Source organism: Podarcis liolepis, assembly GCF_965112155.1.
Source record: "Podarcis liolepis genome assembly, chromosome: 10".
Classification (NCBI taxonomy): Eukaryota; Metazoa; Chordata; class Lepidosauria; order Squamata; family Lacertidae; genus Podarcis; species Podarcis liolepis.
Window position 1 is genome coordinate 26,352,869 of NC_139562.1, and position 17,153 is coordinate 26,370,021.

The window sequence follows — 17,153 nt, forward strand, 5'->3', positions numbered from 1 at the left end:
ACGGAAGGAGTCTATCAACATTTGGCAGGCCACAGGTTCCCCATTTCTGGTTTAAGAAGTGAGACCAAACATGTTGTTTTCCTCTTGCAGCCAGACCACTTTGTATGATGACAGTATAATAATCTACTTGTTAGTTCTGTAAATTTAGTATTTAGGTGAAAGTGTGGTAGGACAGGGTTCGTAACCATCTAGATAAGCCCACAGCATGTTTAAGTGCCAGCCTATTCTCAGGTCCCATGCAAATAGAAAATGCAGAGCAGGGTGTGCATAAGTTGTGTTCTAGTTAAAGATATATATATATGTATGTGTTCCTTATGGCTTGGACAGCTGCTTAATCTATCAACTTGGGCAGGTTTTCTAATATGCAGGAAGGAATTTGTGGGGCCCACCCAATCCCCCTGAAGTCCTTACATGTTTCCAAACACCTCTTCGGCTAACCGCTGTAGATGCTACGTGCAAAAATGTGTGCAAAACATGTGATCAGTAAAGTCTAGTCTCCTTCCAGAAATCCTGGCACTCTTCCCAGTGGGGTGAGGTTTTGGAGAAAGGAGAGATGGCCCTCTGACATGCCAGTGAAGAACTACTCGGAGCTTGGGACTCTGACACTTTCTCTTGGAAAAGGTCATACTGGAAAGGTCAAGAAGATGGCCCGGTTTGTTGGGTTTTGTGGGAAATTCACTCCCAGTGAGCTGATGCAGAACCTTTACTTAGATACCTATCCATTTAGATCTAGGCATATGGTAGGACTGCAGGTGGTATTATAAGTTTGGGAACGGAAGTAAGCAGAGGAAATCAACAGTTTATATGAGAGAATTACAGGTTTCCTATAAAGAGAGCCAATGAGACAGGGAATAACTGGTATTTAGAACACTATTCAAAACCCAGCACCCTGCAATTTAAATACTGGTTTGTTAAAATGAAAGTTTTGTCTTACTTGCTCTGCATGTTATAATAAACCTGTAATTCTTCTATAAGGAAAAAGTGATGCCTCTTAAGTAGTTAAATACCTTCTTGCGGCATCATTACCCTACACACTCTTTACTGCCTTGCCTGTTGCTTTGATGTTTAGCCTATAGTTTATGGTCAGAGGGGCAATGTGGTATTTTACTTAAATAACGGACATGGAACATGTTACCCTTTCTGCACACTTTTCCTTCCAAATTACACTTCATTGAAAAGAAGAAGAAGCAATCTTTGTTTATATGCTCCAATTTGTTTGCCATATAATGGCTCACTGGATGGCTTGGGTAACAATCAATACCAGATGCACGTTTCAGGAAGTCAATAAGTGATCCCACAGTAGTAAGTTCTCAGTGCACCAGCTCATTTCATTGAAACGGCATATGGTTTTTGTTGGCCTTAATTGGTCTTCCTATTGGCTCTTGAAATGAAACACTTAGGTATGTGGGTGCCTTGCAACAAGTCAATGGATGTGTGAGAATATGCATCGTGTACATCAGGCCGAATCCCGTCTCTTTGCTGTTTTTTTCCTTCCCAGTAAAGAAGGGGGGCACTTTGATGTGCAAAGAAATGGAAGGAATGAAGAAGAGACTGTTATCTGTGTAAAAAGAGGCAATGAATTTACTGATATGTGGTAAATGGATAGGATCCAATAGAACAGTGGGTCACATTGACATGAAACTGATTCAAATACAGTGGTACCTCAGGTTACATACGCTTCCTCAGGTTACAGCCTCCGCTAACCCAGGTTAAGAACTTTGCTTCAGGATGAGAACAGAAATCGTGCTCCGGCGGTGCGGAAGCAGGAGGCCCATTAACTAAAGTGGTGCTTCACATTAAGAACAGTTTCAGGTTAAGTATGGACCTCCGGAAGGAATTAAGTACTTAACCCGAGGTACCACTGTACACAGGTGGAAGCACATACTAAATATTATCATTGTCCTGTATCATAATGAAGCGCATACAGAGGATCACTTGTTTGAAAGCTGCCTTAAACTAAGATGTCCATGCATGTCAAAAATGTACACATTGAGGAGAAACCACCACACATATCCCCGCATATTTAAATTTAGCTCTGTCTGTTGAAAGGATAAGTCTAAGTTTTGACCAAATCATAACAACGTAGGTTATTTGTTGTAAGAGGCGCTGGCTTGATTTTGTATCCTGCATCAGGGCAAGACTGGGCTGGCAGCACTCAGAAGACAGTTGGACCTGAAGAGCACACTAAAATATTATTTATTGACCTTATGTCCCACACCTGCCTCTAGAAGGAGCCCTGGGTGGCAATACACAAGAATATACCACTGAGAAAACAGCTGCTTCTTATGTGAAGTTGTACCCCAAATAGGAAACCTTCCTGTCTGGGAGGGTCCTGTGGCTAGTCTGGGTGTGGCCAGTCCAAAATCTGAGAATACCCCACTGCTTGGGGAGATGCTCCAACCTTGAGATTTGTGACTCAATTACAAGGGACTGTTACAAGGTTCCTGGTTCTAGCCATGGTAGTTCCAGCCATACAGTATACCCTATGAATCTTATCTTCTTCCGGTACATCATAATCTCTTTACCCAGAGGTTTCGCCTGCCCACTTTATGAACCTCATCACAAACATGTTTTTCATCTTTGATGAAGGCCAAGAGCTGTAGCCCTTCCCCTTGTTTGACACTTCAAACTTTATGAAGAAGCATGTTTTTTAATGCATTTCCTGGCAAAGTCCAAATAGGAAAATGTAATATCACAAGTGCAGAGAGGCAACTTTTGGAACTGACAGCCTTCCCTCTGGTTTTTGTTTTTTTTAAAAAAAACACTGCCAACTCAGTATGCCAGTTATCTAGATTCTTCCCACCATACACAACACATTTTTGTTTGAGTCTGTCTTCCCATCCATCGTACTTGGACGCTTTCCTTTCATTCTGCCCAAATCATGCTCCTTTTCATACTGTTCTGGTTAAATCCATAGTTAGTTCAGGATACTTGGAATACACATGCTCTGGCTAACAACATATGCTTTAATTTTATGGCCCAGGTAGCTGCCTCCTATGTGCTGTTCTCTCAAATAGGTTCTGAGTATTCTCTGTTCCCTGTAGAATGGAGGAAAGCTTTTATACAGCTTACGATAAGTCCTCTCTCATTTGTCTTAGCCTGGTTTTTCTGCTTCCTGCCACCTGTGTGCCACAAAGCATTCACAGCAAATACCCTTCTTTCAGGCACAAACCAAGCTGCATGCAGAAATTAAAGCCTTAATTTAGCAGGCTGTTATGGGGAGCTCCATTGAAGAACTCACTGGGTGGATGAGTTCACACAATGATTTAACTGCATCTAGAACCTGCTTATGTGAAATCATTATTATGGATCAGATCAGTCTCTCTTTTTTTTAGCACCAGCTAAAACCAGTTGTTTTTTGCTTTAGTTTTATGCTGCCAATTTTTGTTTTAACAAATATGTATTTTCTGCCCTGGGACCTTTGTATGAAAGGTGTACTATGAAGGCTCTAAATAAAATAAAAGTTACAATATAAGATAAATCATGCAGGACCTTCACAATTAGGTCTCAATATGTTTTTTGTTTAACTTAAAAAGGGTTATAAACAGTGGCAGCAGAGGACAGGGTCTTTAACCCTTTCCCCATAATACAGTACTTTTCCCAATCCAAGTCCCCCCTCCCAATATTCTCTTAGCACAACAGACAAATATAGGGGCACACAAGAGTACACAGCTACTAAAAGAAAGGTTGACATACAGAGAATTTTTGAGCTATATTCCCAATGCTGTGGTTCTGTTTGTGCAACAGACTTCCATGTGCAAAACAGAGTTTCTGCTTCTTCTCCTGCTCTGCACACCTCAAAATTTGCTCCAGGGTGTTGGGAAATACTCTGGAGGAGATTTGGGGGCGGGCATGAGGGAGGAAAGGAAGGGGAAATGGTGTTGCACAAGCAAGAGTCCTCTCACACAGTGTTGGATACAACTCTCTCCATCTTCATTTATCAACAATCTATTGCAATATAATTCTATTCCAGTATGCAAGTGCTTTGATAATACCTTGCTTCCTAACCCATTATATTCCCTAAAAGTATACTTGGTGTGGAAAAGGCCAATAGGGAAGACAGACAAGAGCAAGTACTAGTTTACACAGCCCACTATTACACTACACGATTCTCTACCACAGGGTATATTGATGGCCACCACATCTCCCATCAGCCACCTCCCATCTGTTTTTTTTAAAAGCTGTTAAAAGTTTTTTAACAGTTAATTTAACATAAATGCAGTTTCTCTAAACCATGGATGACAGGAGCTATAGTCCAAACATCTAGAGGTTTAATTTAATATAAATACAGCTTTTATAAAACCATGCATTTCAGGAACTTCTGATACAGATCTCTAGCTACAGAAGTGAGGTCACATTAGAATCTCTAATGAAAACCGTAGGGAGTATTAAAAAAAACCCCCTTGGCATTTGTTAACTAGTGAGTGTTTAACTGTTCACCGATTCTTTAAAAGAAAAGTATTTATTTTTTTCCCTAGAAATAGTATAGATAAACTAAATAAAATGAAAACATAAATTAAAGAAGACAAAGAACAACCACAACCACGCATATTAGAACCCCAGCTGGGTACTTGTTTTTTCAAACCAAATTGGAGGCATGGGGCCCTAATCCAGACCACAAGAGGGGGTGGGGACTGAGGGTAAAGCCTTCTGCTTGCACAGCAGGGTCCTCATCCGGACTGGACCCCCTGTACTTGCAAGTGATAAAAATAAAAGCTTGCACTCAGTGGCAAACTATGTGATTAAAGTCACATAGAATTTGGCCCTTAGTGACAATTTTCACCAATTTTGGGCAGGGATCAGTGAGAATGATTTCCTGCATGTACAGCTGAGTGTCCCAGAAAAATAGGTTCACCTGTTTCCCACTGATGATTCCCATACTTATTGTTGGGCATTATGGGACTCTATCAGGGTGAGCCCGAATACACATGCACCGAATTGTCATCCGATGAACAAGGCTTATCAGAATGATCACTATAATGGATTTCTTCTGGCCAAAACAGTGCTTTAGCCACACTGATTCTTCAGAAATATGAGAACTTTTCAGTGGATTTTCATGACCTCTGGTCATAGGTGCTTCTAAAAACAGAGCTTGCCCCAGATGTTTTGCTGGTTGAGGTGGAGCAACAACTGGTACCCATAATCTGCACTCACCAAAACCAAGGTGTCTAAAACCCAAGACCAGCCAAGTTATTTTGGCACCTGTGGCAGTAAATCCTAGAAGCCCCATTTCCACCCTTTCCCTGGCAGTAAAATATAATGATAACAAATTAAATAACCACCAATTTGCTGTCCTTTCAGGACACCTGAAATCTGCTTCCTTACTGTGCCTAATGGCAGGGCCGGTGCTATCCAAAAATGTTGCTCAGTTGCAACCCTTTTCTTAGGTGAGCCTTTAAAAATGGTATGGTCTGAGCAGTTCAGTCCTATGTAGGTTTTTAAGGCTTCCACCTGTACCTTCCTCTGCAGAAGTTACATTATGTGCCTGGCAAGAACACAGCTGGCTTTGCCTCCTGCCAGTGCACACCATGCACAGGATCGAGCAGTTAGTGTTACTGACAGCTAAAGGCATTATCCATTCAACTTTGAACAAAAGAATCCCTGTCACTTGCAATAATACATCCACCTCCCCAGCTGTGCAAATGATACTAACCGTCACTGAACATCATTCTGCTTCTCTCATAAACTATTGAGGCTTGTTCTCCTGTCAGAATAGAATTCCCCTCTGCTCTTTCTGTACAGTCACAAGCTATGGAGTCAGCTCAACATGGTATTCCCTGTGGGCCATTTTTGTTATGTCTCTAATCTTACCCCCAAAAGCTGTTAGAAATCAGTAAATATGGAAAGATTGCAATCCACACTTGTTGGGTCATAAGAGAACGCCATTCCAGTTGCAAGACAGCTGCAACATAGCTTCCCTCTCACCTTCCTGCTCCCAAGTTGGGCTGATCAGGGTCCAATCTTTGATATACAAATATATCTGAAGATGTAATACTTCCTAGCACCACACCTAGGAGCAATCCACACTTAAGCTCCTTTAGTTTGCAAAACATCCCTGTACTGGTATTTTTCACAAATGCAATTATCATCCATGAGAAACAACTCTGTATCTCCCTTGTTTGCAAAACCATTCCATGCTGCACACCAATTTGAAGTGCAATAAAAAGTATGTGTGTCTTCAGTCATGTGCACTGTTACATCTTTATCACACAATATGGGAACTGGGTAGTACTTGAAAGTTCACCTTTTTTAAAAAACAACAACAGCAACACCACCATGCATGCACACCTCCACAGTTGATCCAATTTAATGGAGAAAGTGATTTCTGGGTAGGTGGGGCATGGAAGCCTCAACACCCACAGCAAAGACCCTGTTACCCCAAGGGTCCTTTCTGTATGTATGTGGGAGAGGTCTCTCCAACCTGTTCTGGCAATGTAGCCTTTTCTCCCCTGCTCCTCCCCTAAGTTAATGGAGAGACCATGCTAAATAAATGGGATTGTTTTTGTATATGAAATTGTTTTATGTATGATTTGAGGAAGCAATGAAAGAAAGAAAGAAAGAAAGAAAGAAAGAAAGAAAGAAAGAAAGAAATGAGAAGAAATAAAATCTCATTGGTTAGCCCAAAAATGTCGAACTCCAGGCACGCAGAGATTGAATGTCTGCCTGCCTTGAGCTCTGCACGTGTATTGGCAACAACCCAGCAGATGTTGGCTGCTAATGCAAAACCCACAGTAAAAGATCAGATGCAAGGCCTAAAGTATCACGATATTTATCTGCTGTTTTAAAATTGCAAGCAGAATTGCAAAGATATATACGTACTTTCTTTTTGGCACCCATAGCTCTGACTTGGAGAGTTGACCGAGACAGTCAACCTTTTTTGTGTGTGAATGTGTGCGGACTATTAATTTCCAACAAAAAACAAAACACTTCTTTTTTTAAATATCTGCCCAAGCATATGGAAAATGTATATTTTCAATGTAAATAACTGCAACCATATTTTTCAGTGACAATCAGTTATTATTAAGAGTTGGCCTGTTGGGGTTGTTTTTGGACCAAAGCATAGCTGCCACGCTTATCTTATCTGAGATTTATACGCCTATCCAATTTAATATTACATAAGTAATTACAAATCATCCGTGAGACCTTGTCAGCTGCTCTGATCCCACAAAATGACTCGACCCGAAACCCCAAAGTACTCAGAAACATTCTTCACAGAATGTTTTCATAGGCACCACTTCAAAGTGGCTGCGGTTTAAAAATATGCTGCTATTTTGGTGTCCACTTGTGTGGGATAAAATTTCCCATCAGTAATAGTAGGACTGTAATAGGACTCCAGAGGAAATGAGAGAGTTAAGAAGGGTGTTCAAGGTGTCTTTTTACTGGTTAGCATGCAGTATGTTGATGAAATAATATTTAGGAGCCTCTCTTTTTTTCTTGAGGTAACTGTGACTAACTGCAAATAAAGTCAGAAAACACAGAAGTTAATGCAAATTCAGAACCCAATGAGTTGTTAGAGCAGATCTTATATTTGATTCAGTATGCTCTTTCTTATTTATTTTTTACATTTATATCTCACCTTTCTTCCAAGGAGCTCAATGTAACATGCATATCCTCACAATAACTCTGAGAGCCTGTGACTAGCCCTCAGTTTTATGGCTGAGCAGGGATTTGAACCCTGCTCTCCCAGGTCCGAGCCCAAACCTCTAACCACTGCACCACCCAGGCTCTCTAATGGAAATTCTTTGAGGCTTTAGTGAACCACCATGCACGAGTAACAGACTACTGCTGGCTCACATGCTATGTGGATCTGTCTAAAGCATTTACTGCCTCGTGTCAGTTTTGCGATTTTACATAAATCTATACATTTGCATGCATTGATTGCTGTTGGATTTTACGTAAGAACTCAAAAAAGCCTTATTCAGACATCCTATCACACATTAAGTGGTCCTTGCCTAGTGGCAGCCAGACATGCCCTTCAGAGGTCACAATTTCAGTGGTAGTGTAGAGACCTACACACTTGCAACTTGGATGAGTGTACTCCTCCTCCAAGGAAATTCTGGCCACTTGCTTGTGTAGAGGTGGCCAACTTGTGCACATCTGCTCAATGGGCCCCTTCACATTGCCACCAAATTCATGGCCAGTGAGTGACTAGTGGGTGTTGCAGTGCTTGGGTTGTAGCTAACAGGTGAATTCTCATTACCTCCTCACATGTTAATGATGTGGGGCAGGGGGTTTGAAGAGGGCTTATGTAAATATATTTTGGAAATAAACTTCTGTATGTGAGCAAAGGATTTTTGAAATATCTCCCGATAGCAGGTGATGGGTTCTGCAAGAGAAACTGTGCCCGCATGTGCACAACTATCTGCCAAAAACGTATAGAGAGTTTATTTTTCGTGTCCTAAGTACTATGTGTAAATGCAAGGCAGTCATTTCGAAGTAACCACTTAGTTAAGAATAGCTCCTGTGACTTCTATGGAATTATTCTGGATTAAGTGGTTTGTGGATTAGAGCTCTGACCATTTACAACCTCCTCTTAAAATACCCTTTCGCTGTGGCCTTACAAATCAACAAGTTGCATTTCTAGCAGGTGCAGCAGAGGCAATGAGCCTTGGTTCCTACCAGAGATCCCATGAGTGCCAGGCACTTAGTATTGAAATGCCAGGGGCAGTGGCACCTTCTTCCTTCATAGCATTCTATGCCACCTCTGTACCAGCTCAGCAGCACTAGTGGCTTCACTGTGGGATTTAGGAAGATTTATTTACTTGCTCAATTATGCCCTTGTGTCCCATTTTGGTACCCTTAAAAGACCAGTTCTGGCAACAGACTGATCAAAATCACGTTTAGACTTGCTTTCAGGGATGGATGAACATATTTTTTGGAGACTACACACTAGTATTTATGCAGTCACTTAAATGAAGAAGAAACAAAGGAAGAGCCCCATATTAATCAGTACTTATTTAACTTGCTTTAGCCTACCTGCACTGCTACATTCTTTAATTTAATTGGTGTGTCTGTGTTTGTGTGTTAGGTTTTTACGGAATTCAATAAGAAGTGAGACTTCTTAGCTCTACTGTAACCTAGAAGGGAAAATTTAGGCAGGCACAATTTCTCCCCCCTCCTCCTCTTCTTCTACAAACCCAAATAGCTGCACCTGCAAGAATCTTTCTTTTCTTTGCCACTTTTAAAGACAAAGAGCATGTTTGACATCTCGAACTGAGGCAAGACTAGTCTGCAAAATATGGGTGACATAGGGAAATACTGCTGTTGTTCATCTGTAAGAAAGCTGATCTCTGTGTCTCTGTCATTTTTGGCATGAGAATCCCTGGCACCTCTCAGAACACAAAGTCTAAGGCTTGTGTAAATACCAGGATATGCCTTTTGAAATTTACACTCTCTGCACAAACATTATTGTCCCAAAGAGAAACTTTCCTAAAGCCCAGGTCACATTCTGAACCAACTTCCATTCTTTTCAGATCTGAGTAAAAGCAATAGAATTGCATAACATTGAAACACTATGTTGGTTTTCATTTGTTTGTAGGACGGGGATGAGGGTAACCAGCAGTTGAATCTAGGATTGCCACAGAAATGGAATTGTGCTTGAAATGTGTGCTTCCATGGGATAAAACTTGGGTGCTGGCAGAGCAGACCAATCTATCAGAATCTGAAAACTTAATACAAAACTAGTCCTCCAAGCAGCACTATGGGTTGGTAACATCACCATGCTGGGACTCATCTATGCCCAAGCATGACACACAGAATCTAGCTATGGATTCATATTGGGCCATAGTTGATTTCCTAGATAATGCTGCAAACTCATTTCTTAGGTCAGGAAGAATAAAGACGACAGTAGCTGTTTCATAAGGCAGGTTATTTTGCTTCAAAGCTGTCATGAAATTAAATATAAAAGCTTGGCTTTTGTTTTAGGCTGTGTATATATTGCTTACAGTCACTTTGGCACTGAAAAATGAATTTGTGTCATGTTCAGAGGTATGTGGACTTTACAGAAGCCCTAGGCAATTGGGTGAATGTCTCCTTTAGTAAATAAACTTCACCATTATCCCTCTTTTTAAAGGAAAAGGTCAAAAGCCTGCATTTGAGCCAAAGCAAATTTTAATCATATTCCTTGCTTCCCTTGGGTAAATATTTATGAACAATTAAAATCTGGGTCAGTACAATTCACCCATGACTGATGGAATCTGAAGATAATATTCACAGGAAAGGAGAAATTGTAAAAGCATTTTGTTACCCTTTATTAAAGTTACAGAGAAGCAGTCTAATTTGGCCCCTATCCTGCTCTCACCTTTGCATATATATTGTGGCTTTGGCTTATCTGTATTTGCAGAAGGAATTTGAAATTACAGAATGTGCATCCCTCTCTGAGAAATTCTACTAGTCTAGAAACTCTAAAACTCCTCAGATGTCCTGGCTTAGAAGGAACCTTTCAATCTGACTTTAGGTGAAATTAGGTGACAAATCTTAATTTATACAATTTGTTTGATAAAAGTCAACACGGTTATTTCAAAGTAGCAGGCCTTAGTGGGTCATCTTCCTGTTTTTGTACAGAAATAAATTCTCTCCCTTCTCCAGCAGTAAATGGTTTCCTATCCCATCTCATCAGCAGAGTCAAGTCTGCCTCTCACTGGTCTGTGAACGAAACTTGTTAAAGGTGCTTGGCAGACGAGACCTGTTGAGGGAAGGGATCAAGAAAACATGCTGATTCAAGACATCTATGGTATTTGGGGTGAGTCCATCTTAGCATATCCATTTACTGGGAGTATGGCTCTCTAGCACTACCAATGGAACAGTATAGCCACATAGTAGAGGGGAAAACTTCTGCTAGGAATTTTCTCTATTTCAAGTGTAAGCTAAGTAATCGTAAAAACCACACCCTGGAAACTTGGCTGTTAAAGATAATTTTCAAATTTCCTTTGATATCTGACATGTATGTAGCAAAAGTACAATTATGCCCTTGGACACACACACACACACACACACACACACAGAGAGAGAGAGAGAGAGAGAGAGAGAGAGAGAGAGAGAGAGAGAGAGATTGAATCTTCCCAGCCCTGTAGTTTATGTTATTCATTAAACAGTTTTGGTTGGTTGTTTCTAAGAACATTTTTAAATCACAAACTTGTAAGGAAATATCATGGCAGTGTTCTGTAAATCTTTTAAACATTGTAAGATTATAAAATAATAAAATACAGAACAAAAGACCAACACTGAATTAAATTAATTACATAAAAATACTTGGTGAAACAAAAATGTTTTCAGAAGCTGATGAAATATTAAATTGTAGGGGCCTGTACGATTTCAATAGGAACAGTGTTCCAAAATACTGGTGCCACTATGCTAAAAGTCTACGTTTGCATAGAAATTAAATAAATATGAGACAACTCTGGGACAGTTGATACGTTTTGTTGATACATACTGTCTTCAGTGCTGAACTAGAGGCCAGAGATGCTATTGACCTGGTGCCAGCGTTGTTCATAAACCCTTCTCTTTTCATTACAGTCATCCGAGCCAAGGTAGTGGGCAAGAAGCTTATGAAGGATGGACCTTTTGGGACCATGCAATATACTGTCAAACAAATGAAGGTACGTACACAATCATACTGGATTGAGACAGTAAAACATTTCAAATTGTGGTAGAAATGCCATTATCTGAGAATAGATCTCATGAAACTCCATGATATGCTAACTATGGATGAATGGATTGGTCTAGTTTTGAACCACTTTCATAAATGTGAACTCATAAATTTGTTAGCATCAATTTGCTAATTTTTTTTTATAGAACATGCAAATTTTCCCAGTACTTTTTAATGTGTTGCTTCTCAGAATGCATATTTTTCTACTTATTTTACCCTATTAGCACTGGAATAAAATCTTCCTTTGGTGTGAATGGGAGCTCTTTTTCCAGTGCAAATAGCTTGTGTGGCCAGGGGTGGGTGGATCTGGCTTGGGGCTTCAGTGGGATAGCAAAGGGTTAAAGCCTACCTACCCTGTGGGTCCTGGTGCAAATAGTCCCACTAACCATGAACACATACCTGCTATTGTTAATTGTGGGAATAGTGTTTCACAATAGTTTGGCCCACAGCCTCTGAAAACACTCAAAACACATGCATGTGCGACAGTCCTTAGAAATAACTTCCCATTCTACTCCAGGTGTTACAGAACAGAATATTATTTGCCTTCTGGGCTTTCTCTCAGTTGTGGGTTGCTGCTCCCTATGCAGGAGGGGTAGTTGTCACTCTGACAACCTAGTTTAGAGACAATTTCACTCTGCAGCCAGGGCATACCATGGAAACAGTTCATGCATGCCACCTTTTTATGTAGGAAACCAGTTGTGTGATCAAGCCAATATTTATTTAGACTATTTATAGCCTGTTACTCATTCTTCACCCAGTCTCAGAACAAGAAACATCATTAAATTACAAGAAAACAATATTTCATTTCAATACAACTTAATGTAAAAACCAACAGTATGCTATAACTATGTAAACAAACAAACAAACAAACAAACAAACAAACAACTGCATCAGCCAAGTGAGGGACACAACTTTATCAAATGCCTGGTGACCTTTTGTCAAAATGCCATCAGTGTTGGTGCTTGATTGTACCTGAGAGGTGAGGACATTCCAGAGTTGGGGAGTCACTACTGTTGAGGCGGTTGTGAGTATTATTGTTATCCCATTTATATCCCACCTTCCTCCAAGGAGCTCAAGGTTGTCCCCCCCCCCCATTTTATCCTCACATCAATCCTGTGAAGTAGGTGAGGCTGAGACTGGTCCAAGGTCACCCAGTGAGTTTCAAGGCTGAGGCAGGAGCTGAACCTTGGTTTCCCACATCCTGTTCTGACTGAGAGCAGCACCAGCCCATTTAAACGCCCTGGGAGCAGACCAGAGAGAAAACTTCAGCAACCAGGCCTACTCCCTGGCCCCACTCCCCAAGTGGCCATGGATTAGTGCAAATTCAAATCTGGGTCTTGTGGGAACCCAGAGAGCACCACAGCAAACAGGGAAAGGGACCAATGTCCGAAACAAACATTGCATGGGTCTGGGGGGAGAAAGAAGCTGCTGTGCTGCTGGGTTGCAAGTGCCGCCTACCCTTGGACCGGGTAAGCGGCTATTGCAGCTCAAGGGCTTTTTTTACTCATTTCAAGATATTTGTTTGAAATGGAGGTGCATCTTGACACAGCCACCTGACTTGCCCCCCCACATGTTACTTTGCCACAAGAAATATCAGTTCAAGATCTTGAACTCCAAATCTCCTGCTTTCTTAGCTGACAGTGCCAATAAATGCCCACATCCCCCAGAGTGAGCTTAAGCAAGGCAGTGACATATCTGATAATTATATAGGGGCAACTAATTCTTGGACCCTTTGAGCCTGGTTAGATTTTGCCTGCTGACTGTGGAGGGGGGGAGAAATAAAAGCGGCCTCATTGCCTTCACTTGTGCTCTCTCCTGAACTTTCTAGCCATGAGCAGCTTTTCCTTAAACCTGTTGCTCTGGACATTCCTTTGCCAACTGACCTCTTGTTATGTAATGTTAAAAATCTGCTCTGGTTTGTTTTTCTTGGCTGCAACATCTCAGTCATAAGACTGGTTAAAATATCTTTAGAAGAGGGAGAAAAAAGGAACAAACAGAGACTCTGGCAGTGCTTGCAGAAATCTGAAACATATTAGACAAAGCAATGGTTTAGAAAAACAACCACTTGCCTGCTTCCTAATAACAGTAATTCTCTTTATAAGGCATCATCCAGCTAAGTATAAAAGCTGCACAGCACCAAAGCCATCGCAAACTATACTTGCTGCCAAAACCAACCTCGACACACCTCCTTTCCTGGAGTGGAATTTTTGCTTGAAATCTCAGTTTCCCTTACTTTATTTAAAGCTGTGTAGCTCTATTGGTCTTTCTTTCTTAAAAAATCAAATCGCTTGTGGGTATTGTGTTTATGGCAGTGGTTGATAACAGCTAGGGTCTGCATTTCTTTGAGTAGAGGCAAATGACATCAATAACTTTTGTACAGGCTACATAGGAGCAAGCTAGAGGTTTTGGCAGCCCAACCCATGTGTTAAAACGTAGGCTGTGCTGAATTCCTATAAAGCAGGGATTGATCTGGTAATATAAAGCACCACAAGGTGTAAGCAGATTGGATCCCCAGGGTTTGGACACATCCCTGTGCCAAATCTAAAATCTGCCAGGTGAATCCAGTGGTGAAACTGTGAAATAGAGGGAGGATGTTGTGAGAATGAGACATTTTGCAACTGTCTGGCTACAGGACACAATGACTTATACTCACCCAAACACAGAGATTTGCTGATAAATATAGGAGACTGGGCTATGCTTGACTTCAACCTACTTAGCCTTACTGAGCAAATAGAAAATATGAAAGCAGTGGCATAGTTGCTTTAACAAATTTAGCTGTTAGACTCTACATAAGTGTAGATTCCAATTTGGGCCTGACAGATTTCATGGTGAGCTTTATCCTACATAAATTTATCTAAACCTCTTGTAAAGCTGTCCCAGTTGGTGGACCTCATTACATTACAATGTATTCCATGATTTAACTATATGTTGAAACTGTACAGTTGCAGTAAACTGTACAGTTGCATGAGTAAACCTTTTGAGTTTGTGTTATGAAATATTATTTTCTTTCCCAACTGCATACTAAAGAGAACTAAAGAGAATATTTCTGATATGGCTTCAGTCCATGATGTTTTGTTATTGCTTGGGAATATAGAGGCAGCGTGTTCTGGGAATTGTCCAAAAGTACTGTAGCTGACCGTGCAACAAAGGAGGTCAGCATTACTACTGACACTGTTGGCGTCTCTACTCAATTTGAAAGGCACACAGCACATGCAGCTGCCAATATCTTCACTCCAGCCCATTCTAAGGCAGAGGATAGGAAAGTTTTTATAGCTGTAAGGGAAAGCAGTTAGTATTTAAACCATGAATTAAAACTCATGAAGTGGCAGCAACCATTCTGTCTCGTGACATCCGTCTTAAGGCCACTGTAAAATGAGATGGACCACATGATTTGTACGTAGATTTTTCCTGCACAGTCTCACCTAATCCCCAGGAATGGAGGATTGCTTAATGGAATGCTGAGTCAGTGGGAACTAGTGCTGTTCTAGCAGGCGCTACCAGGCAATGCTCATTAATACTTTGTTCTCTAACATTCATTTCCTAAAATACAGGACTGTGGAGACAGAAAGATTCTAAGAGTAGTAATGTTGCCTGCTTGACAAAATCAACAGTCTGTTCAGAATTACTCCTGTGTTGGAGTGGGTGCAGGTTACGAAAGATCCCACAGGATTCTGCCCTGAACTAATAAAAGCTGCAGGATATGATTAGAGCTTTCTTTTCAGGAGACTTTCCTTGTTTCCACAGGCTGCCCTTGTTCATTGTACAAGGTAGCAAAACATGCCCATCCATCTCTGAAAAGGAGTTTCAGCATGCCTTACATTACTATCCCAAACCAGAACCAGTTATCGGTAACTATCATAAGCGCTCCCTTCCCAGCAACTTTGGGAGCTGTAGTTCTGTGAGAGGCACAAACATCTGGAAACATGAGGGGCATACATTATAATATAGTTTTTAACTCCTGGAGCTGAGGAAGTCATTCAGTAATGGAAAAGGGACATTACTGTGCTCTAATATTAGTGGTCCATTGAGTACACACACTTATGCTTGATGCTGTCCAAACCCACCATCTGCCAAATTTCCTGGGGCCACCATGCTAGAAAATGTACTGCAACATATTAAAATGAAGTACAGGGTTGCCATCCTGGAGTTAGCAGTTTGAATACTCAGAGCTAAGAAATTCCAAGCTCAGTTATTTTTTGGTTGCATGATATTTTGTTAAAAATTCTCTCTCTCTCTCTCTCTCTCTCTCTCTCTCTCTCCTTTTTAAAGATGTACAGGGGTTTTGACAAGATGCCACATGTTCAATATATCTACACAGAGGCCTCTGAAAGCCTTTGCGGGGTCAAGCTGGAGGTCAACAAGTACCAGTATTTGATTACAGGTAAAGAAATAGCAGAGTTGTCTGTCACAGCTCGCTTGCAGGCTGTATTTGTTTCAACTGTATTTTTAGAGGAGTTGCAGCTTAGTGCTAGTGGATGTGGATTACAAGTATTTAACCTGCAGGTCTCAAAAACTAAAGTTTTGATTTAACTCTGCTTCCAAAATTATCTGTGCCAATCAGGTGTCGTCTGACTGGAACAGGTGCAGGAGAAGTGGCTGTTAGTTTTACATTGTAGAAGACAGTATCTTATTAATGAAAATTCACACAAATTTGGGAATTATCAACATTTCAAAATTCAAAGTCAATTTTATTCTGAACATTTTCCAGTTGAACTTTGAGAGCTATTTTTTTATTTTTTAAAAAAAAGGATTTTCAATCTTGGTGAATACCAAATTCAGGTCTTCTACTAACTGGTATTCTTTTCTTAATCTACCGTCATTCAGAATTGGAAATATTGGGCAATATTTGGACTGGACACATGTGAAATTGAATTTTTCGCAGTCATATTCAGATTAGCATAATTGCCTAGGGAATTCCTCCCACCCACCTCATCTTCTTAGTGCTAATTATATAGGTGTTGAAGACACAAGCCCTGCATGAAAATAAGCAGGCATGACATAGTAGGATACAGTTCCTTACTATATTTCAAGAGGTAGCCATGCTGTTGCTAATTACTTGCATGTGGGAGGGACTTTTGTAGCTGGTATCAACTTCCAAACTGCAGAAATACTGGCACTACAGATATTTTCCACATCTGGGAATTTAACAAATTATTTACACTTGAATGGCTCATTTGCAGTTTTATTTTCTAGGCCGAGTTTATGATGGAAAGGTTTACACAGGACTGTGTAACCTGAATGAGAAGTGGGATCGACTGACTCTCTCCCAGCGCAAAGGACTCAACCATCGTTACCACCTCGGTTGTGGCTGCAAGGTGTGTGCTGTCTACGGTGACCACTCCTTGAGTTGTCAACAACTTCATATATTGGGGATGGACTGGGAAGGGAGAGGCAATAGAAGGGGAACTTTGGAATTTTATTCTCTGTGAAAATCTGGGAAGAAAAGAGCAAAATGAAAGCTCTGCAAAGGCTAGGAGCTCAGTCACATGGCATGCATCTCCCGCAG

General features: G+C 40.8%; 2 protein-coding genes across 6 annotated transcripts in view; one reads left to right on the plus strand and one right to left on the minus strand.

The window, feature by feature from the left end:
* Positions 1-17,153, minus strand: part of SYN3 (synapsin III) — a 175,397-nt gene that overhangs the window by 105,088 nt on the left and 53,156 nt on the right. The gene's annotated exons all lie outside the window — the stretch shown is intronic.
* Positions 1-17,153, plus strand: part of TIMP3 (TIMP metallopeptidase inhibitor 3) — a 47,566-nt gene that overhangs the window by 24,383 nt on the left and 6,030 nt on the right. For all 3 annotated transcript variants that reach the window (XR_014516362.1, XR_014516363.1, XM_083462246.1), the window contains exons 2-4: positions 11,515-11,597; positions 15,917-16,028; positions 16,841-16,962. Coding sequence is in view for 1 of the 3 variants with exons in the window: in XM_083462246.1 (XP_083318372.1) it covers positions 11,515-11,597; positions 15,917-16,028; positions 16,841-16,962 (317 nt within the window). In the remaining 2 variants the exon portion in view is untranslated. The remainder of the gene's footprint in view (positions 1-11,514; positions 11,598-15,916; positions 16,029-16,840; positions 16,963-17,153) is intronic.